The sequence below is a fragment of the Onthophagus taurus genome, chromosome 11 (assembly GCF_036711975.1).
Source record: "Onthophagus taurus isolate NC chromosome 11, IU_Otau_3.0, whole genome shotgun sequence".
Classification (NCBI taxonomy): domain Eukaryota; kingdom Metazoa; phylum Arthropoda; class Insecta; order Coleoptera; family Scarabaeidae; genus Onthophagus; species Onthophagus taurus.
In genome coordinates this window covers 22,626,750-22,649,030 of record NC_091976.1, presented here as the reverse complement: position 1 = coordinate 22,649,030, position 22,281 = coordinate 22,626,750, and the positions used below count along the sequence as shown (strand labels likewise).

Here is a 22,281-nt window from a genome sequence, read left to right as displayed (position 1 = left end):
AAGGTTTATTAGGGACAGACACGACGTTAGAAATTAATGGTCGGATGGAATCTAGACGGAAAAGTAGATTGAACACATTCCTCATATTAAACTTAAAAAAATCTAATCTTTTTCGTTACGTACAAAAAAGCTCATATCATTAGAGCTATAATTAACTTCTTAACGGTTGGTTGTGAGAAAATTTTGTTGGATTTTAAGTTTTTAGAGTCAAAATTTATTTAATAAGTTTGTGTGAATTAGAAAATTGAGTCAAGTTCATTTAAAGTTATTTGTTGGAATAAGAGGATGGGTTTAAAAAAGATTCCGGAAAGAGACTGTGTAATTGGAACGAGTAGAAGAGGTCGAATTCGAAAATAGAAGACGATCTAATAATAAAACGGCCCAGAAAATATTTATGCGACAGATTTTGATGTAACTCATTTGGGTTACTGCAGACGAAATTAAAGACACTTTAAATTTTCGGTTTTCTCAACGCGTGTGGTTCAAAGACTAATTAATAAAATAAAACCAAATTAAATTAAAAAATTTAACTAAAAATATGTACAAAATGATAAACCAATTACTAAGACTCTTATAATTGACGTGGCCGCGATGAACATAGCACGATAGAATTATAGCAATTATTATTAGAGTAGATCCCCCATTGAGAATCTTGCAACTTATAAACGATTAGCTCCTCTGGGGCTCTTCTTAACGGCTCTCCTGGTCGTCTTTGCAACTTATAGCGGTCCGATCACAGATTAACTTAATGGCCCCGTTTTCTTCCTTTTACGTACTGAATAATTTATATTTGATTAAAGTGCATTACGGCGGAACGAGTTCGCTATTGAGTTACTCACAACGGATAACAGCATACCTAAAGGAGAAATTTATACAAAAGTTATTGTCAACGATACAACCAGAACGAGAATAACTTTGTCAATTGGAACAAGTATTATTTTTTTTTTGAAATCGGCACCTTTTAAGGATGTAAGAGAGAGGAAAATTAAAGATTGATACAATCTACTAGCTAATAAGAAAAAGTTTGTTTTAATAATAACACATGTTTAAGCAATATATAACTTTGATTGAAAAAATATTTTTTTGCTAACTGAAAATTTAAAATTTGGTATTATTCAACCAACAATAGTTCAAAAACTGCTATTTTGGTGAAAGTAAAATGCAAAATATCTTCAAATTCAAGTAAATGCATGGTAACTAGAATTTTTTATTTGGCCAAACTGATTACATTCAGAAGATATATCAAATTGCTGAAACACAAGTTCTTTGCAATTCACTAACTCCCCTGTATTTTTAATTCAGGAAACACTGCAGCACTTTAGATCATATTCAGTCACTACGCAATGCCATAGAAAGATTTCTAGAATATAACAAAGATCTATACTTAGCGTTTATTGATTATAATAAGGCTTTTGATTCATTTGAAATATGGACGATAGTAACTGCACTGGAAAACTGTAAAATTGATTCAAGATGTATTGAGCTTATTTAAAACATCTATAAGAGAGCAAGGAGTTCCAAGCTCCACACAGAAATGGAAGGAATCAAACTGGAAAGAGGGATAAAACAAGAAGATTCGATATCGCCGAAGCTGTTCACATTAGTACTAGAAGACATATTCAAGAAACTACATTGGGAAAACTGTGGAATTAGTATCGAAAGATAAAGCGTAAATAATGTAAGAACAACGATACAATGAATATGAGTAAAACGAAGATTATGAAAAAACAACATAACCCAACAATCTGCCTATTTGCTTAAATGGAATCGCTATAGACGAAATAGAAGTCTATTCAGTACTGAACATAAGAGTAAATAAGCAACTGGTGTGGACAACGTTCGGCAGGCTAAGACGTATATAGTTACCACACGCAGCCATTTCTTAACTCTTTGGAAGCACAAATATTAAGCATCAGCAGTTATTTCTATATAAAAAAAACATTCCATTACAAGAAAATTGTAATTCTGACTCCACGAAGTATTCAAATCGTCGACGTGGAGTCCGACATATGGAACACTTGTGGTAGACTCTCAAGTTTTATGTCAGCGAATACGAGAAGAACAGTAGAACTTACCAAGGAATTTGCATCTTCTAAAAATAGCGATCGATTCCCAGATTACAAAAAAAATCAATGTTCCTGGGCAAGACTCGACGTCCGAATAACCACGTTAAATGCCTCTTTATTCCCATTACATCTGGGAACAGCCAAACACTAGGTCAGCCAGTAGACAACAGTGGATCTCAAACCACTAGTGATACAGATTGGCAACTTTAATTAACAGAATAACACAACGAACTAATAACATTTGCAGAAGAAAAAAAAAACGGTACCGAGCAAACATCGTTAGAAAGATCTGCTACAACAATAATTAAACTTGGGTTCAATTATAAAAGCAGTTCAAACAGGACAAAGTGCTAACAGAAATAGGATCAAATTAACGTAATGGAAGCAGCGATACAGGTTCAAATTCATCTATCTCAAGGAACTTTAAAAATATTCAAAGACAACGTCAAAACTATTCAAGAAAACCAACATGAAGTAGCGCAATGCATAAATGCTATTATGCAACATATTATGTGACCGTTAATTCTGCCTAATAATCGTTGATTGTCAAGCAATAGCAAAAACATTGGCCAAAAACATACCATTCGGCTGATCATGCCATACCTGGCAGAATGTAAGGTAGGTATTTTACGACCGTGACTAAATATAAAGAGTTCCAATGTGAAGAATATAGCTACAAGTTTAAACGCAAGCAAATAACCAACGTGTCCGTACGAAATCTCGACTACAGGCAGAAAATATACATCTGAACGAATCGGAATGAGTACTCTTTCAAGCCAACTCAATAGGAGAAATGCAACCACCAATAATTTACTGGTAGCATCCATATAAAGAGGCTCCAATTAGCAACAATGAATGACGCAAAAACCAATCTCACTAATCTAGACCAGAGACTCCCAGAATTCAGATGTAGACACACCAATAAGTGATAAGAAATCAATAGAATGGATAAGAGAACGGATCAAGATGGAACACGTAAGAATATTGAAAGCTAAATGGCGTTGGGCGGGTCACATTGTTAGGATAGAGAGAACACGATGGACAAGAAAATTGAATGGAAAGTGAGGGGAAAGAAAAAAAACTGGGGACGTCCCATTTTGCAATGCCAGAACAATATAAGGAAACACCTAAGAATAATATGGATCTATCAGCGGAAAACAGAAAATAGCACATTTTATTAGTCCAAATTTTCAAAAATAAAAAAGGTTTTTGCCAACTTAGCTATTCCCGAAAAAAGCTGCAGTTAATATAACCCCAGTAATAGAATAATAGAGGAAGTCCTTGAACAATTAAATGATGGTCAAGTGGACATTTTTAATATATCTATTGCGTCCTTTAAACGATCTTTGCGGGACATGGTTGTGGCATGGTCCTAATATTGATATTACGAGTAATTTAATGGATTGTTATTAAATGTATATTTTTTGTGGATTATTGTCAGTAAATTTAATAATGTTTTTTTGTTATTGCTAGTGGATGCCGATATTGGGGGTTTCCCTGTTGGCATCCCAAACAAATAAATAAATAAATAAATGGTGGAAAATACTAGCAGGGAATAGAGCAGCTTTTGCGCTTGGCAAACTACTACGGTATAAATTTATAATCTTACATATAACTCCATATGTAAGCTATACATACATCTGAAACTTGGACACTCAATTATCATCACCAAGAGTTGTTAAATAAGTTTAAAAGAAAAATCTTATGAAGGATATATGGGCCAAAATATGATACAAACCTGGGAGAATGGAGATAATTAATGAATTACGAGATAAGAAAAGTGCAGGAAGGACCAGAACTATCAACATGGATTAAAGCCCAAAGACTGAGGTAGAAGAAGGCCAAGGAGGCGATGTATGCAAAACTGGGGTAATTTAGCCCAAAATCGATATGAGTGTTGTAGATGAAATCTAGGCTCACAATGGGCTGTAGTGCAATAGTGTGTGGTTGTAATTTGTAATAGAGTTAGCTTCAACTTTAGCGGAGTTAGATATATCTTGATGTAAATATCATGGAGCTATATTATGATTAAGACCTATCAATTATTTGTAAACATTTACAGTTTAATAGAATTATTTAATTATAAAACTCTTAATTACGATTATTAATTGAATACCACATTCATATTAAAAAGGTTCGTTTTATACTCTTTTAATACACAAATAACTGTTTTCAAGTTTAATCCAATCAATTTAATTACTTTTTAAACATTTTAAAATACAGCCGAGAAAAGTTCTCAGGTACCACTTAGCGAGATGATACTATTTAAGAAAAAAAACAAAGAGAACTGATAACAAAGTAAGAAGGAGAGGTTTACAAGTTCGAGAACCAAAAAAAAAAAGAAGACTACTTTTCTACACTTTGTTACGTTTATGTTCTTGTGAAAAGGGCAGGTATAAACTCATGAATATTTTTTTTATTATTTTGAAATTCTTTTTGAAATTTTATTACCGACGATATAAAGTCACGGTTACTATCCAAGTTGAACGCGTTTTATCGCTCGAATATGTTTTTAGCCCGCACGGGTTTGATTAAGGAAGCTCCATATCTGGTATGGTTTCGATGGAAGAATGGTGTACGAAATGGGTTATTACGATGTGACAATGAAGTGTTTTACTGTACTCGATGTAAACGTGAGATAGCGTTCGTTATTTTTTTTCTTTCGTTTTTATCCAAGCTTTAAATTGAAGCAACACGAACAATGAAACACAATGGATGTTTTATTTTGTATTTCGTGTTGAATGAAAAAAGTTAAAAATAAATACGATCGTTTAGTAGTCTTGCTTAATACACACAGTTTTCATGCCAGTTTAAATGAAATGAAAATAACATTCTTAAAGCAACTAGTCATATTATTATTCCAACCAGTTGTCAAAACATTAAAATTAACTTAAACTAACCAGAACAAATAACCCGGCTATAAACACAAATAATACAACGTAAATCTTTTACGCTCTATTTCCAAATGCATGGATAACAATAGTAATGAATAAGTTTATTGTGTTTGTGCATTCGAAATAGATAACATAATTACCTATTTTCTGTTTCTACTCTTACGAAATTGAAATTATTTAAAATCCTTATAAAGTTAAGAATCATATTGTAGAACACCGCAAGATAGCGCCCACACATAGAAAACCTACGCCGTTCATAAACAATTTTTTATAAAAATTTTCTCTTGGGCTGCTCAAAAAGGAAAGATAATTATGCGTCATTGAACGTTACGAGTCGGCGAACCTAAAATGGTTAAAATCGCGAAAACTTGCATATCCTGTTCACGAGCTTTATTACTTATTACCTTCATCATTGTCTTTCCTTTCATAATTTTCTATATAATGCGATGAAAAATATACACACTTGTGGGTGTTTGTGTTCTTTATAAATAAAACTCGGCGTACAACTTCGAAACTTCGGTATATTTGGAGTGCCACGATGAAAGGTTTATTTAGGTAGCTCAGAAGCGTATGTTTATGGTAACACATTTTTAATAAGAATAAATTAAAAAAACTTTTTTTAATGATGATTATAGTAATTTGTTGTATCTTGGGTTGGTTCAACCGTACACCTGCTGCAATTTATTATTAAAACGCTGCGGGGTATTTTAATTATTCTCGTCTATGGTCTTTTAAGTGTAACCAAGAGAGTTTATGTTCAAAGAGGTGGAAACGTGTTTGCTTCGGGCTTTTGCAAAACTTAAACCAAAAACAAAGAGTAAGCAAAAAATGAACAAAGTAACAAATAAAATAGATCAATTTAAATGTTATATTGATTTAAGATCTCTTAATTCTTTCTTTTTTAGTTTTCTGGTTGGTGTTTTTGATAAATCATCCAAAATGTAGATTCTTCCACGTAAATGTTTCACTTTTGAAATTCGTTTAGACACGTTTAATCGATACAGTAGTATTGAGTTTTTGAGTGAACACAAGATTATGGAAGAACAGCTATGTTTGTATAATTACAAAACTGGGAGAAATATTTCTTGGTCAACCAAATCTATTCGTGGATGCAGGCGGTGGATAATCTTTTGTTGCTGCTAATTCTGGAATCGCAAACTTGAGAATTTAAGAGAACCCAAGATCGAAAACCGTCTGCCTACTTGGTTTGGGAAAATAGAATGTTGAAAAAACCACTTGTCCATACTTCTTGAATCTTTAGACTTTGGTATTTCTACAGATGGGGAGATTGTCCTACCCAAATACCGAAACCTAACAATTTTTTCACAATAAAATACATGTTTTATATTTTCGAGTGCTGATAACTCCTTTTATTTGTTAATGTTTTACGGGGAATACCCGAATATATGATGGCTATGACATTATGGGAAGTCCCTAATCAGTATCGAAGTTCTTGCACCGCTTTGAACCCACAAATTGGACTGAAAGGTGCATCCATAAACATATTCACAGACAGTTGTGCCGCCCTAAAGGCAATTCAGGCCTACACATGTGACCCCGCACTGATCAGAGTTTACTAGCAACTTGAAAGAACTCAATTGAGTTTCAGATCACAGAGACATTGAAGGCAATGAGAAGTTGGCAAAAAAAGCTGCGAAAACGCCCTTTATTGGACACCAACCCAGTTGTGGACTAAAAAAAAAGCCACCTAACACAAGTAATTAACAGTTGGGAGACCTCAAAGGTAGCCTTACGCTGGAAAGAACTTCCAGGTCACAGACAAGCGAAGAGTATGATAACTCCGTCGCAAAACAAAACCAAAGAGGTTTTATGCCTCAGCAAAGGGGATCTAAGGACGCTCTCAGATTTCCTAATAAATATGGTTTTGTTGCTATACACAAAAATTGTGTCGACATTGTTACGAAATGTTAAGCAATGATGCTATGAAACCTTCCCGTCTGGAACGACATTTCTCAACAAAACATAGTGCGTTAAAGGATAAACCACTGCCAAATCTACCAGAAACACTACAAGAGCAACTTTTGTATATTAAAAATGATTCTGCTGCCAAATATGATTTTGAGAAGATGGATAAGTCACCAGTTTGGGTAAAATATCTCAAAGCTTATCCCAGCATAGCACAACAAGTGTTGCAACTGTATTTACCCTATTCCAGCACCTATTTGTGCGTTTTCTACAGTTGTAGCAATAAAACTGAAATATAGAAATAAGCTTAACATTGATAGTGATCTACATTGTGCGCTTTCTTCTATTCAACCTAGAATTGCAATTCTTGTCAAAAGTATGCAAGTTCATCCATCTCATTGATTGCTTTGTTCTTTCTTAGCGCATGTGTATGAAAATGGTATTCTATTGATAAATAAAACTTTGGGAACCGCTGTTCTAGAAGATAGTATTGAGATCTTATTCATTCAGGGGCGCGCCGTGCAGAGGGTGCAAGGGGTGCATCGCACCCCGGCGCGGTCACCTTAGGGGCGCATGTAACGCGATAAAATTGCGCTTTTATATGCAAAGGCGAACTAATACTGAAAATAATGAAATATTTAAGAAAAGAATAATAAAAAATTGAGTAAACAGAAGAAGACATCGAATATTTATTGCTTGATTATTACGTATTTTATAAATATGTATTAAGTATGTGTTTTTAACTTACGATTAGATTAAAAACACATATCTGCGGAAACCTTAGTTAATTTTTCGACAACCATTAGGATTTACCAACGATTCTCCATCAATGTGTCATCTATCGAGTTTTGTAGTGAATTAATATCGTAGTTTTAAACCAACTTATAGATTACATTTTATTTTATTTTATTAAGTAAATACCCCGTTTCCCGTTTGGCACGTCACGACGGACTAGTTGTTAATAGTGTGCTTGTTTTATAATAGTGTGTTATTTTTTTACCAAAATTTAAGGTAAGCTTGCATTAAAAATCAATGATACAGCGATAATTTAAAGTCGGAGTCGAGTGGAGAATCCTTGTTGTTTGAGTAATAACATTTTTTTTAATAAGCTGCTGTGCACTTCACTGACATCCTCAGTACTATAAAGTCAATAAATTACCCCATTCTAAGATAATTATACAATAATACTTAAATAGATGTCGGAGGGAAAGAAAAAATTATCGGGAGCTGCATTTAGAAAAAGAAAATTAGAACGAGAAGAAAGAATAGAAAACACCGTAAAAAAAATTACTTCGTTCTTTGATGTTGCTCCTTCAACTAGCAAATGTGCCACAACAGAAGATCCTACCACTGAAATATCAAACATTGGCACAAATATAACAGAGGAAGAAGAATCCGACGTGAACATTTCAAACGAACCTGTAAGAAATTCAGCCGAAGATATCTTAATTAAAAAAAAATGAAAATTGTGACATTTCTTTGGACGATCCAGGTATGTGGCCTGAATTGATTACGGACTCAATAAGAATGACACTAATAGAAATTGGACCTATTCAAATTAAAAATTGTGCATTTCCACCAGATAAGAATAATATATCGTTTTCAACAAAATATTTGTACCGACTTTTAAATAATAATGAAACGATTCACAGAAGCTGGTTAGTGTATTCTAAAACAAAAAATTCGGTTCATTGTTTCTGTTGCAAAATATTTGTTAACAACAGCAACGCATTTAATACTTCTCAAGGCTACAACATTTATCTAGAAACTTGGAACGGCATGAAAAAAGTGCGTTTCATTATAAAAGCTATAAATTATGGACTGATCTAAAAACAGCGATGACAAAAAAGCAAACGGTTGATCAACCTAATGAAAATTTAATATTCCTAGAAAAGAAACGGTGGAAACAAGTGATAGAACGTATTATAATCATCATTCAATTCTTAGCTGGACAAAATTTAGCTTTAAGAGGACATAATAACAGATTATTTGAAAACAATAATGGAAAGCCCAGTTTGACAGTGTTATGGCAGAACACTTGAATCGAATTATAAAAAATGAAGAATACATGCCTCATTATCTAGGTGACAAAATACAAAAAATAAAAAAAAATAAAAAATAAAATTATTAATACCTTGCGTCTATGTAAATACTATTCAATCATATTAGACTGTACACCAGACATAAATCATCAAGAACAGATAATAATTATCGTACGTTTTGTGCACATGAATTTTTGGGATTCTGTCCTATAACAAATACTACTGGTGATGGTTTAACAAATTTCTTATTAGACTATTTAGATAAACAAAATATAGATATTCAAGATATGCGAGGTCAAGGATACGACAATGGGGCCAATATGAGAGGAAAACACAATGGTCTTCAAAAAAAAATTTTTGATATAAACTCGAGAGCGTTTTATATCCCATGTTCCTCTCATACTTTAAATTTAATTGTTAACGACGCCGCAAATTCCTCATTAGAAATTTCCAGCTTCTTTGATTTAATTCAAGAAATTTATGTGTTTTTTTCTGCTTCGCCACATCGGTGGCATGTATTTAAAAATGAATGCCCAACGTTGACATTAAAACCACTTTCAGATACTAGATGGGAAAGTAGGGTTGAAGCTGTCAAAGTTTTTAAATATAATTTACCATCGGTGTATGACGCTTTATATGAGTTATACAGTGACTCTACAACAAATGCTTCTACTAGAAACACAGCAAAATCTTTACTTACGAAAATAAAATCGTTCAAATTTATATGCTCAACGCTTATATGGTACAATATATTAACTAAAATTAATATTGTAAGCAAACTAATGCAACAAGAACATGCAATAATATGCACTATTATTACTATGCTGTCTGATCTAGAGTCATATTTAATGGAATGTCGTACAGACAAAATATTTGCCACCATTTTAAAAGAAGCAGAGTTAATAACAAAAGAAATGGATTGCGATTGTAAGTTTCCTGATGCGAACACAATACGACCACGCAAAAAAAAAATCATTTGATTATGAACATGCAGATGAAACTATTCAAGACCCAGAATTAAATTTTAAAATTAATTTCTATTTTACAATAATAGATATTGCAACATCAAAAATACAGGAGAGATTCAATTTTTTAAAATCTATCAATCAAAATTTTCAGTTTTTAAATGACATTTACTGCTTAAAAATGGAAAGTAAAGAAACAAAAATTAAGTATTACACAAACTTGGAAGAAAAATTGAAAAATAGTAACAATTCTGATATATGTGGAAAAGATTTATATGATGAAATAGAAATTTTAACAACGTATTTGAAACCTAATATGAATGCAATAAATGTCTTACATTATATATTTACTAATGATTTATTCAATATGCTTCCTAATATTACTATAGCACTTAGAATATACCTAACATTACCTGTTAGTGTTGCATCAGGAGAGAGATCATTTTCAAAACTTAAAATAATAAAAAACTATTTAAGGGCAAATATGAGTCCAGAGAGACTTAACAATTTGTCTTTAATAAGTATTGAAAACGATATTGTTAAAAATGTAGATATTGACTCCATTTTCAACGAATTTGCAACAAAGAAAGCAAGAAAAATTAATTTATTATAAATATTTTGTAAATTGTAATAAATTAGTATAAAAAATATATTTTATTTGTTGTTCCAATGTTTGTATCTTATTTCAATACGAATTTGGGGCGCCAAAAATGAGTTCGCACCCCGGCGATCGTTTATCACGGCGCGCCACTGTATTCATTATTAATGATAATTAAGGAATTCCCAAATTCATTTTAACCTGGTACTTATGTAGTAATGTCAGTTAGTCCACAGTTGTCAAAGTAACTGTGGAAAATGTGTTTGATACAATATTTGTCTATGTGAAACATGGTATTTAACGAGCTGATAACCAAAAGGCCAACCTATTAAAAGAACTGCTTCAACTTAAAAATTTTAGATTAAGAATTATATATTCTTGTGGAACACCAATAAAATAAAAATGTATAATCGTAAAATTAGAACGTATATATTTTAACGATTTCTTAAAAAGGAAAGCTTTTTATTAAGAATAATTTATCGATATAAACATTGTGAGTAAGAAAATCAAAGGAAAGAATGTGGTAGGTAGGAATTTTGTTTATTCCGAATTAACTATAATAGCTTAACGACAGCAAATTCTTTCTCGCTACAAATTCTTCCTATCAAGTTTAAGTTTAGATCAAGTCTATAGTTTGCCTTTTCTAGAAATTTAGATACGGAAATTCTTCAGCTGGTATTTTTACTACAATGAGCTTAAGTTACAACTTCAGGGAATTATAAATAAAAAGAGAAACAAAAAAGATTGTATTTAACAAAGTGTACACTTTTTTACAAGATACACGATGTTTCCAAAAAGTTGATGGTGTCTTAATAAAATAGAAATCGGTAAATTAAAAGTTTAAATATACATTTTAGTTTCTTTAACGAACTTGTTGTCTTTGACCATCATAACAAACGCAATAAACATTTTTTTTATAACTTACACTTTATCACAAGAAAAATATTGAAATTACGGCTGGGTTACATTTTATCAGTGTTTGTTGATTATAAATACGACTGAAAGATTCTCTTCTCTTTAAATACATTTACATTCAAATAAGTTTAAAAAATTAAATTAAAAACATAAATTTAAATCACCCGCCGACCGTTTCAAAACAAATCAACAAAATAAAACCATAACACTTAACCTAAAGACTTACCTCTGTGAGGAAATCCTTTTGGGAGTTCAAAATGAATGAAACTGGCCGATTTTTAATACTTTTGTTAAACTTTGATGATTTTTTCACCAAGCTGAACGTTTTTCAAGAGTTTATTGTTAATATATCAAATAAAAACTTATTTTTAACACGTTACGAAGACCGATTGTCACTCGAGCAGTTTACTAACAAATCTTGTGTATTTAGAAGACATTGAGAAGAGTTGGTTGCATAAGATCTAACCTATAAGTATTAAATTTATAAACAAGTTGATATGATAAGAAATTATCTAAAAACTTAAAATCGCAATCTTTTGTATTCGTATTATATTTTATTATTAGCGATAAAGTTATACAATTTATATCAACATGATTTGAGTATATGTAACAAATAAATAAAAATTGCAAGGCAACTCAACATACAACAAATATATTGTGTTCATCAATAAAAATTTTATTGCTTATTTTTGGAATTAATTACATACATTTTTTATAAGTGTAAAAAGGTATTATAAAATTAATCAATTGCATGATTGATACAATATATCCCAGAAAAGAGTAAAAATTAATAAACAGTGGTAAACCCCTTCTCGGAATTCCAAAAAAATTAAGACTTAAGAAGATTTAGCATTAACAATCGTTATAAATTCCGGTTTTAGCGAAGCCCCGCCAACCAAAAAGCCATCAATATCGGGTTTTTTGGATAATTCACCACAACTTTTTCCAGTTACTGAACCGCCATATTGAATTCTTATTGCTTCACCAATATCTTTCCCAACATTCTCTTTCACCCAACATCTAATTGATTGATGAACTTCTTGAGCTTGATCCGGAGTGGCTGTTTTCCCTGATCCAATAGCCCAAACTGGTTCATAAGCCAAAACGATTTTGGACCTAAATTATAACATAGTGTTAAACGTAAAAAATAAATAAAAGTTATAAACGTAGGTTATAAAATTGACGTTTATTACCAGCATTCTTTTCCAATGTGATCGGCAATCGCTTTAAGTTGTCTAAAGATTACTTCGTTCGTTTTACCACCTTCTCGTTCGTCCAATGTTTCACCGACGCATGCTACGACGGTCATTCCATTTTCGATTGCATGTTTACATTTTTCTCCAATTAAACAATCAGATTCACCGAAAATATGACGACGTTCTGAGTGACCAAGGATTACCCAATTAACACCGATGTCTAATAACATTGCTGGAGAAACTTCACCTATAAAAAGGAAAAAATAAAATACACCATTTTAAAAATATATATTTTATTTTTACACGACATTTTCAGACCTTAATAACAATCATACTTTTTTATAATCATTTATGTTCTTTCAAACGTTATACTATTAAATTAGAAAGAAAGAATCTTATGAAATCAAATATAAGGATTTAAAAGTTGTTGCACTTCATATCAAGTTGGGCCTTATGAAAAACTTTGTAAAAGCATTAGATAAAGGAGGGCTTTCCCTAATTGAGTGAAGCAAAGATGAAAGAAGATATATTTGTTAGGCAAGAAATAAGAAAATTGTTGAAAGATCCAGCCTTTGATACTAAACTCAACTACTTGTTCATCTTTTAAAGCAGTTGTGAAGGGTTTCTTGGCACCAAAAAAGATGATAACTGCGTTTGATAACATTGCAAATGATTTATTGACTGCTACAAGAATATGGGATATAGAATGTCACATCCCAGAATGCTAAAATTCACTTTTTAGACTCCCACCGTTATCAAAATCGGGGTTCAGCGATGATGGGCGACTACTGCTGGGGTCTTGTTAGGGAGAGTGATGGAACGGCTAACAAAAGAAGAACATCGTTGTTACATTTTGTGAAACCAAGGAAAATTAAAGTTGAAAATTTGTTGCTATCTAATTTAGGCATCATGTCATGTGGTATTTCTTGTTTATTCTATTTTAGTCAATGTTCGCCAGTACTGTTTTTGATTGTGCTATGTATCTAGGAAATGTGACGTGATAGACAAAAACTGATATTACCAGAGAACTCTGCATCTCAAAATCAGTAAAATCCACCCATTTATAAAGCAGATCCAGAATAAAAGTTTAAATTGTTGACTAGTATTGGACCCTTCGTATCTCTGCATAGTGTTGTGTGTATTTCTTAAATTCTTCTTTACTCCAAAAGAAGTCTTGGAAGTGACAGAAAAAAGCAATCAAAACCATGTTTCAATAAAGAATGCAGGGACAACATTGCGCAAACAGATGAAGCTTATATAAAATAAAAGTATGTAAGGAAGCCATTCAGATGAGGTGAGTTTAGACGTATTGGATCTCATTTCGGTAAGCAGCAAAATTTTTTATAGAGTGGAGTACTAATTCCAGTGAATTGATATACAACATATGTGTTTTCATTGGGTGGGCTTGGTAGCACTAGGTAGGGTTGGTGTGGCTTTCTGCGGGGTGGAGGAAGCACCCCATCGAGTGTCTGTCTCCTCGTGGCATCATTGGATGTGTGGCTCCCACTACTCATATGGGATAAGGGAATTCACAAACTAAATGACACTCTAACGGTCCTGTGCAAACTGTCATGACGTGGCTAAGGACTTGGACTGTAAACAGCAACTGTTATACCATGCGGTGGAATCCAGCACGGGGGATCTTGGCTTAACTGCCCGGATTGAGAGGAGACAACCTCATTAAAAAACCCAAAGTCAAGGTTGAAAAGCTTATGCCGAAGACTATTATCGCTTTATTGCGTTGGCCAAGAGGGAAATACTTGGTTCATAATAACCGGACTCTGGATACTTGGAGACCTCTAGTTTCAACAACATCCCCTTACTGCGGCATGCGGGACTCTGACGTGGTAGTACTTCTTTCCCTAGCTACTCGTGGGACGTTTATGGAACTGAGTAAAGAAACTATAAAAGAGGTTGATGGCAGAAATCGCCTTCAACTAATGGAAGCGTAGAGGATCTTACAATCTCCTCCGTTTCATCCACAACTAGTAGTGTCTCAACAACAGACACCATGCATTAAACTTAAGGAGAGCATGGAGGAGCTCCAAGTCATAGAAAAGGAACTAAGCGGTGTCGCACGAAAAAGGCTTAAAGTGGCTGTCTCCTGAGGAAGCCCGAGCAAAGGTCTGCAGCCTATAAGTGAGGAGATGAGTGTCAAAAGACTTCACTCCGAGAGCACAACGCCAAAAGGGCCAGACACCAAACGAGCGGCGACTGAAAGGCGTAAAGTTCCGCAGGAACAAAAGCCTACAGCTGCTAGCTTCATGTAGGTGTTGGAAGGTAAAAGATGGGAAATGCAGATTCCCTATTTCTAGAGGTGAACCTCACAACAGCTTGGCAGCAATAATAATAATGTGTTTTCATTGCTTTGTAATCACATTTCTCCATTAAAACGTCTCCTGCACTGATGCATCCAGTCACCATGATAAGGAATGAAAATATCAATGCTTTGCATGTTTATGTCTTTCTTGTAAGAAGCGTTGAGAGATAGATTCATTGCCAATATTAGAAACGAGAAGATTAAAAAAAAAGTAAATTGTGTACTGCTTACTACGAATTTCCGTTTTTTTGCTGTTACATTTTTGAGCGAGTTAACGCGTCATTACCTTTGAACTTATAGCAGCGAGTAAAATCCAAGTTAATCTTGACTTTGAAAACTTTTCTACTCATAATGGTCACTATACAGGTAAAGAAAGAAAGTATCTTCCAGCTAACCTTAGTGTACGAGTTATGCATAAAATGTTTGTGAGAAAACAGCGCGAATTTTTTGTTATAGCTCTACGAAATGACGAATTACTCTAAAAAAACTGTATATAAAACTGCTTATAAAAGCTGGAATAATTATAGTATAAGGACTTTGAAGTAGTGTAAGAAAAAATGCAATTTTGGGCGATGTTATCATAAGAGATGATGCGTTTTGATCCACCTGAATATACAAATATTTGTTATTTCATTACATTCTTTCAACATAACTCAGTCAATACGCAAGAGACTTGATTCTGCAATGGCATGTTGATTGTCAAAGGATCAACTAGAGTGATTAATCTATGAACCAAGTGGTTATTGACACAAAATTACAACCTTCTGGCATGACGTCTAGGTTTAAGGTGTTAGTCTGTTTGGACATGTTAGGATTAGATGCCTTGCTCAAGCAATATGTGCCAAATTCCTACATGAGGAATATGTGTAGAAATTATTGTTGTGCTTGTAAATGGACTTTGTTCTACTACAGAGTGACATCTTGATTATCGCTACAGGCAACAGGTAGCCTTTCATTATAAAAGACCACCTGTATATATAAATATTTGTTATTGCATTACATTAACTCAACATCACTCAGTTAATACACAAGTATTGAGTTACTTTTTTTCTTGATAGTTATCAAAAGTTTACAATAGTTATCAATAGATATCATTAATTTCTTTATGAATTACTCTTTTCTGTCTACAAAATAAAACAACAACATTGTTTTCGGATGTTATCAATTTCTGAAGTAAAAATGTTATTAATCGATATTTGTTTTCATCATAAATATAGTAAACACTTCACTTTAACGATACCTATACATTAAAAAGTAATTGATAATAAATAAAAGAGTTGCATTGATAAATAAATAATCAAATTAAAAAGGGTAACATTTTATTAAAAGATTTTATTTGAGCCTTTACCTATAATTGTAAAAATTTGAGATCTACGATTAAAAAGTCTTTTACGTAACAACATTGCGAAAATTGGCCGACTTTACAGTTCATTACCACTATTTGCACGGTCTTTCACGATCTAGTCTTACCATATATGATAAATATAAATACTATCCTAATTTAAACCACCTCCAATTAAAAACGTTTAATTTGATAAATAAATTTTGTATTCATTCTTATCATTTAACTTAGTGAAATAATAAAATAACGTACCTAAAATAATTACATCGTATTTTGAACTAAGCTCAAACAAAATTTTTTAAAAACAATATAAAAGATAACGCTTGAGGTTTTACCTTCACAGTACAGTTTGAGAAAGCAACAAAGCAACACAAATCTCGTTAAAATTATGACCGACACAAAAGTATCGCGTCGTTCGAGTCTTTCGAATGGAATCGCGGAATTTCAAATAGAAGAGACACCCGAAAAGAATAAAAATAAGTGTTTGGGTTGTTTAAGAACAAATCTTTTAACTTTATTAACAGTTGGTGGTGTGGTGGCCGGGGTAGCTTTAGGATTCATTTTAAAAGAAACTTCATCCTCACCATGGACCCAAAGGGAAATAATGTACGTGAACTTCGTCGGAGACTTATTCTTGAGAATGTTAAAATCGTTAATTTTGCCACTTATTATCTCATCATTAATTTCGGCAATTGCCAATTTGGATTTATCTTTATCTGGAAGAGTTGCAAGGAGAGCAGTTTTATTTTATTTAACAACGACTTTTTGTTCTGTTGTTCTTGGAATTATTTTGGTGGTTAGTATTCGGCCGGGACATCGAGGTGGTGATGAAGAACATGAAGCTGATCCCAATGATATTAGAAACACCACAACAGTAGATACTTTATTGGATTTAGTCAGAAATATGGTTCCTAGCAACATTGTTCAAGCTGCTATACAACAGGTATAAAGAAAAAAAAATGATAACGTACTTGAACTAAATAATTTTTTTATAACAACAATCTCTAAGAAAGATTATGTAATTTAAGTAGTAGTTTGATTCTTTGAACGGTGAAGGACGTTAAAATTAAAATTGAAAACCGCTTTATGTTATGCAATTAGATCAATTCTACACGATTTAATTAATCTTTTTAATTACTTTTTATACTTGTTAATTTTATTTAACAAAGGATTAGTATGTTTTAAATTACGTCAAAGCTTCTCAATACAACTCAAAATTAAAATTAAATAATTTTAATTATTAATTACTACATTAATTAAAATTATTTAATAATAAAATTTGCATCATAAACATAAAACTATTGCATTTCGCAATTCTTCCTACAATTAGTAACTCTGACTATACTGCAAGTGATAACATAATTTTTGATCTACCTACTTTTCATCATGGAAAATCGTTCTGGCTCTTGCATATCTTCATTTTGCAAGAATTTCTACAATGGCATGTAGATTACCAAAAGACCAACCAAAGTGATTATTAATAAAAAGTATCTGTGCACCAATCTGTTATTAACAGTTATGCATTCACAAAATCCCAACAAACTGGCATGACGTCTAGTTTCAAAGTGTTGTTCTGGTTGGACATGTTAGGATTAGATGCCTTGGTCAAGCAATGTGTGCCAAATTTCCACATGAGGAATACGTGTAGACATTATTGTTGTATAATAATTTCACAAAGTCTACTTACAAGGAAATTTGATTTCTTCTACCATTTCTTAATAACATTAAAAGTTATTAAGTAAGTTATATGATACAATAAGATCCAGAAGACATCTTAGAATCCCAACGATGCCAACTTTTAAATATTGTAGCTTTATTTTTGTATCCTATCCACATAAGGTAGATGTTACCTGAGGATGTTGATTGCCCAGATACATTTCAATTAATAAATGTGGAATAATAACTACTGAAACCTAATAACTACCAGTTTATATTAATATATTATTAATATGTACTTCTCAAAATACTAAAAATTGCAGAAAGGTACCATTTAGGAAAAATATGAACGAGAAAAGGCGAATTGATTCACTAAAAACTTTCAATATGTATTTGCAGCAATTATTAAACAGATAATAGTAAGTTTTTTGTGAAATAGACTGTTCAATCAATGTTTTACCTGCCCATGTTATCCATTGAAGGTAGATCTGTGACAGTGTGGATCTGGCCTATTGAATGGTAAGAACTGCAGTAGACGTTTTGAGGGCAAAAAATACTGCAAGATATTGTCCAAGCTTTGGATGTGATAAGGCACGGCTAACTGACTACATTTAACTCATTATTAATTATTAAAATGTTATCAACCAAAGTCAGCAAAGTAAGAGCGAAAATGCCCACCAACCCTAAAGTGTATGGTTTTTACTTGAACTGCATTGTTATAGTTAAATTCCACTCAAGTTTCTCAAGTACAATTTTTAGGCGGTCTGCACACGCTGAAAAGGAACTAAACTGGTTGCTAACTTAGGCCATTAACTAATTATTGACTCATTAATGACCAGATCCCACACATACAGCTACTCAACACATCAGCGATCAAAACCTGTAGTTTGTTCAGTTTAGTCATGGATCTGCTTTAATCATCTGCTGGATCACTTGGAATTCAAATCACTCGGCCACCCGACATGCGAGTCGACTGGTGAGAAACTGGTTTCCAGTTTCCATGAATCACAGACGAGTCCGTAATCAGTAGCACCCCATTTGATTACATAGGAAATGACTCAAAGTAGCTTAGTAGCTCCGTGTACAAACTGCCCTAGTGGAAATTGAGTGTGTTGTTAAATGCATATGTGTTTTTTATATGTTTAGAAAAGACACAAATTATATTCTTTTTCTGGATAATCTTGGGAACCTCACCAGCTAACCTAACTATACTGGTTCTAGCGTAAATAATAAAACATTCAAGGAATTCTCGGTGTTCCAGAATATTTTCTGCCAAACCATTAACGAGGAAAGCGTCTTTTTAAACATCACAGAAACCTGTCACGCCCAATTCTTCGCCTAAATCATTGTGGACAGATTACATATGCAAATAGATTAACAACATGATCTAGCAAATCCTACACAACAAAACCTCATCAAACAGAAACTATTTTGGTAGATGTCATAAACATCTTCTGAAATTCTATTTGACCAAAAATAATAATCATTTTGTGTATATGATATATTTCCATTTTGGCAAAATTTGTGCTTTAAAAGGTTAATAGTCCCACAGATATATTATGTTATTAATATGCTCCAAGTCTCGTTAATTTCCACTGAATGCGCCAACAGCATATAAATATTAATGTAAGATTAAGCTAGGTTGAATAAGCTGCATTAGGACGAACGATTAGTAGACGGTAGTAAAGTTGCATTAAGTATTAAATAAAGTACCTATAAACTAAGATTTTAAATAGTACCCAATACCTACCTCCAATATCCTCCAAAAGTTTTATATTACAACCTTAAATATAAAAGTAAAATGCAAAACTAACTCATTTTTAATACTTTTAGTACAGAACAGTTTTAATTCCAACAAATTCAAACGACATTTATGAATGGAAAGTTTCGAGTGAAACAATCGACGGAATGAATATTTTGGGATTAGTCGTTTTCTCAGCTTTATTAGGCGTAGCTTTAGCTCGATTAAGAGACGAAGGAAAACCACTGGCCAAGTTTTTCCAATCGTTAATGACATCGATGATGACGATAACCACATGGGTGATTTGGTTGAGTCCAGTGGGAATTTTATTTTTGGTGGCGTCGAAAATTTTGGAAATGGAAAGTTTAGATGTGTTACTAGGCAAATTGGGATTTTACTTTATAACCGTTGTTTTGGGCCTGTTTATTCAAGGATTTGTCGTACTCCCTTTGCTGTATTTGATAATGACACGAAAAAATCCGATGAGCTTTATTAGCAATTTGGGCCAGGCGTTGGTTACAGCTTTTGGGACAGCTTCAAGGTAAAAATTAAAATCAATAAATTTTTTTTAATAATTATTATTTTTTAGTTCTGCAACTCTTCCGGTTGCTATTCAATGTTTGGAAGAAAAATCGAAATTAGATCCTAGGATCGTTCGATTTTGTCTTCCTATTGGTGTTACAATAAACATGGATGGTACTGCTTTATATGAAGCTGTGGCTGCTATTTTTATTGCTCAAGTTAGAGGGATTAGTTTGAGTATTGGACATTTAATTGCGATTAGTATAACGGCAACGGCAGCTAGTATTGGTGCAGCGGGAATTCCCCAAGCTGGTTTAGTTACAATGGTTATGGTTTTGGATACTGTGGGATTACCGGCTGAAGATGTCAGTTTAATTTTAGCCATAGATTGGTTGTTGTAAGTAAACAAACTAATTATTTTAGAAAAAAGTACCTGATGGAACAAAAACACTTGTGGTTTATTACATAAGTAAATTATTAAAGTAAACCACGACTTGTGTTTACAACTTAAATAAATTATGGTTATATCATAAAATAAGCCTTGAGGATTAAGTTGTGCAAAAAAAATTGATTCCCCAGCGGGAATTTTCAAAAAGGACGGCATCCTCTTTTACTCCAGTTTATGGTGTCATTAACGTATGTTATTACAGTACAATGAGACGTACCGGGCTATAAATAACGCGCAAAATGCAATATATCAAATCTTTACGATTTTATGACTTTGTTATAAGTTTTTATTTTGTTATTTTTATCATTTAGGGATAGACTAAGGACGACTATTAACGTTATGGGGGATTCTTTCGGAGCTGGAATCGTACATCATCTCAGTAAAAAAGATTTGGAAAAATTAGATGATACAATCCCAGATATTCCAGTGCATCCATAAAATTATTATTTAAATTTAGACATGAAAGTTTTTAATTGTTGAAATGTTTACTTAGAAATAAATGTATAAAGTATTTAAGTTTAATTGCCGTGCAATAAAGATATCTGTTGTAAAATGTAATAATTTGAGTTTTTTAGAAAAAAAAAATGGGCGCCATCTCTGAACGAAAACTGACAATAACATTGACATGAATTATAACCTCAAATTTTTTTGTCAAATTATAATAAACTTTTAGATTACTTTTTAAGTAAAAATAAGTTATCTGAGAAACTAAACCACTTCAAATTAATCTATTTTAAACGTATACCGAGATTGATAATAAACATGTAAGGATTAAAGGTTAAAATAACCTTACATAACCTTAAAATAAAATAATAAAAAAAAAATACCTGTAAAAGCCCCACTGGGGACTTTATAACAATTTTCGGCGGCTACTATAACATTATCCGGCTTGTTTTTGGCCACTTCTTCCAAATAGACGAAGGGAACCCCAATAAAAACCTCAACATCGGGACAAATTGGTCCTTTTTTCAAAAAACCCAAAATTTCACAAATGGATTTTTTGCTACCATTCATCTTCCAGTTCCCTCCGACAATAAATTTTCTTCCCATTGTGGAATAACAACCTAAAACGAATTAACTTTATAATTAATTAAAACAAACATTAATGAACTAGCTTAATACTTTAACGATATTTGCTAATTAAAACAATTAAATTAACATTTGTGTTTATATTAAAGTTATTAACTTACTTTTAGTATTAATATAAAAAAATTAATAGAGAAAATCTCTAAGAAAATGAGGAGTAAAGTTTGAACACTTTTGACCTTCTGAAGGTGAATGGATACGTTCTTGAATTTATATCAAAAACTCAAGTAGAATTATTTAATCGGATTATTACAATTTTATCGATTTTATTAAAAAAAATTTAAAATCTTATTAATAATTTTAAATAATTCTTATATCTCATTAAATAAACGATTTTATAGAGGTGTTGAATAGACGTTCGGGCAACGTTCTAAAAAACATTATATCTATTCTCAACATTTATATTATCAAAACTTGGTACACAATTAAAAATACTTACGCATTATGCTTCGGAAATACATTGTTGCTTAAACACAAAATTTATGCAAGTTTTAAATTATCAAATTAATTTTGAGTAATGAGGATTGATTTTGACAGAATAACAAGGTGATTGACAGGTAAAAT

The 22,281-nt window shown here is 32.3% G+C and overlaps 3 protein-coding genes and 2 long non-coding RNA genes across 9 annotated transcripts in view; 3 read left to right on the top strand and 2 right to left on the bottom strand.

Annotated features, from left to right (window-relative positions):
• The window catches only part of LOC111427496 (interference hedgehog-like), a 57,576-nt gene extending 45,740 nt beyond the window's left edge, over positions 1 to 11,836 (bottom strand). For all 4 annotated transcript variants that reach the window (XM_023062685.2, XM_023062678.2, XM_023062670.2 and 1 more), the window contains exon 1: positions 11,633 to 11,836. The gene's annotated coding sequence lies outside the window, so the exon portion shown is untranslated. The remainder of the gene's footprint in view (positions 1 to 11,632) is intronic.
• On the top strand, positions 5,404 to 10,563 carry LOC111427556 (uncharacterized). Its single transcript, XR_002707955.2, has 3 exons — positions 5,404 to 5,539; positions 5,596 to 5,777; positions 5,866 to 10,563. It is a non-coding gene; the product is annotated as an uncharacterized lncRNA (long non-coding RNA).
• A 225-nt stretch (positions 11,837 to 12,061) lies between the features above and the next one.
• On the bottom strand, positions 12,062 to 22,267 carry LOC111427533 (triose phosphate isomerase). Of its 2 annotated transcripts, none has more exons than XM_023062732.2 (4): positions 22,157 to 22,267; positions 21,459 to 21,695; positions 12,600 to 12,849; positions 12,062 to 12,522 (listed from the first exon to the last, which is right to left on the bottom strand). In XM_023062732.2, the coding sequence occupies exons 1-4, from the start codon at positions 22,176 to 22,178 to the stop codon at positions 12,243 to 12,245; spliced, it is 789 nt and encodes a 262-aa protein (XP_022918500.1). In that variant the 5' UTR covers positions 22,179 to 22,267; the 3' UTR covers positions 12,062 to 12,242. The 2 variants fall into 2 exon arrangements, with proteins under 2 accessions (XP_022918500.1, XP_022918508.1); XM_023062740.2 differs by lacking the exon at positions 22,157 to 22,267 and adding an exon at positions 21,822 to 21,929.
• On the top strand, positions 16,598 to 21,192 carry LOC111427517 (excitatory amino acid transporter 1-like). Its single transcript, XM_023062707.2, has 4 exons — positions 16,598 to 17,207; positions 19,754 to 20,202; positions 20,251 to 20,580; positions 20,943 to 21,192. Exons 1-4 carry the CDS (start codon positions 16,653 to 16,655, stop codon positions 21,067 to 21,069), a joined length of 1,461 nt encoding a protein of 486 aa, XP_022918475.1. The 5' UTR covers positions 16,598 to 16,652; the 3' UTR covers positions 21,070 to 21,192.
• LOC139431658 (uncharacterized) overlaps positions 22,102 to 22,281 on the top strand; it is a 45,522-nt gene continuing 45,342 nt past the window's right edge. The window contains exon 1 of the long non-coding RNA XR_011641708.1: positions 22,102 to 22,274. This is a non-coding gene — a long non-coding RNA (uncharacterized lncRNA). The remainder of the gene's footprint in view (positions 22,275 to 22,281) is intronic.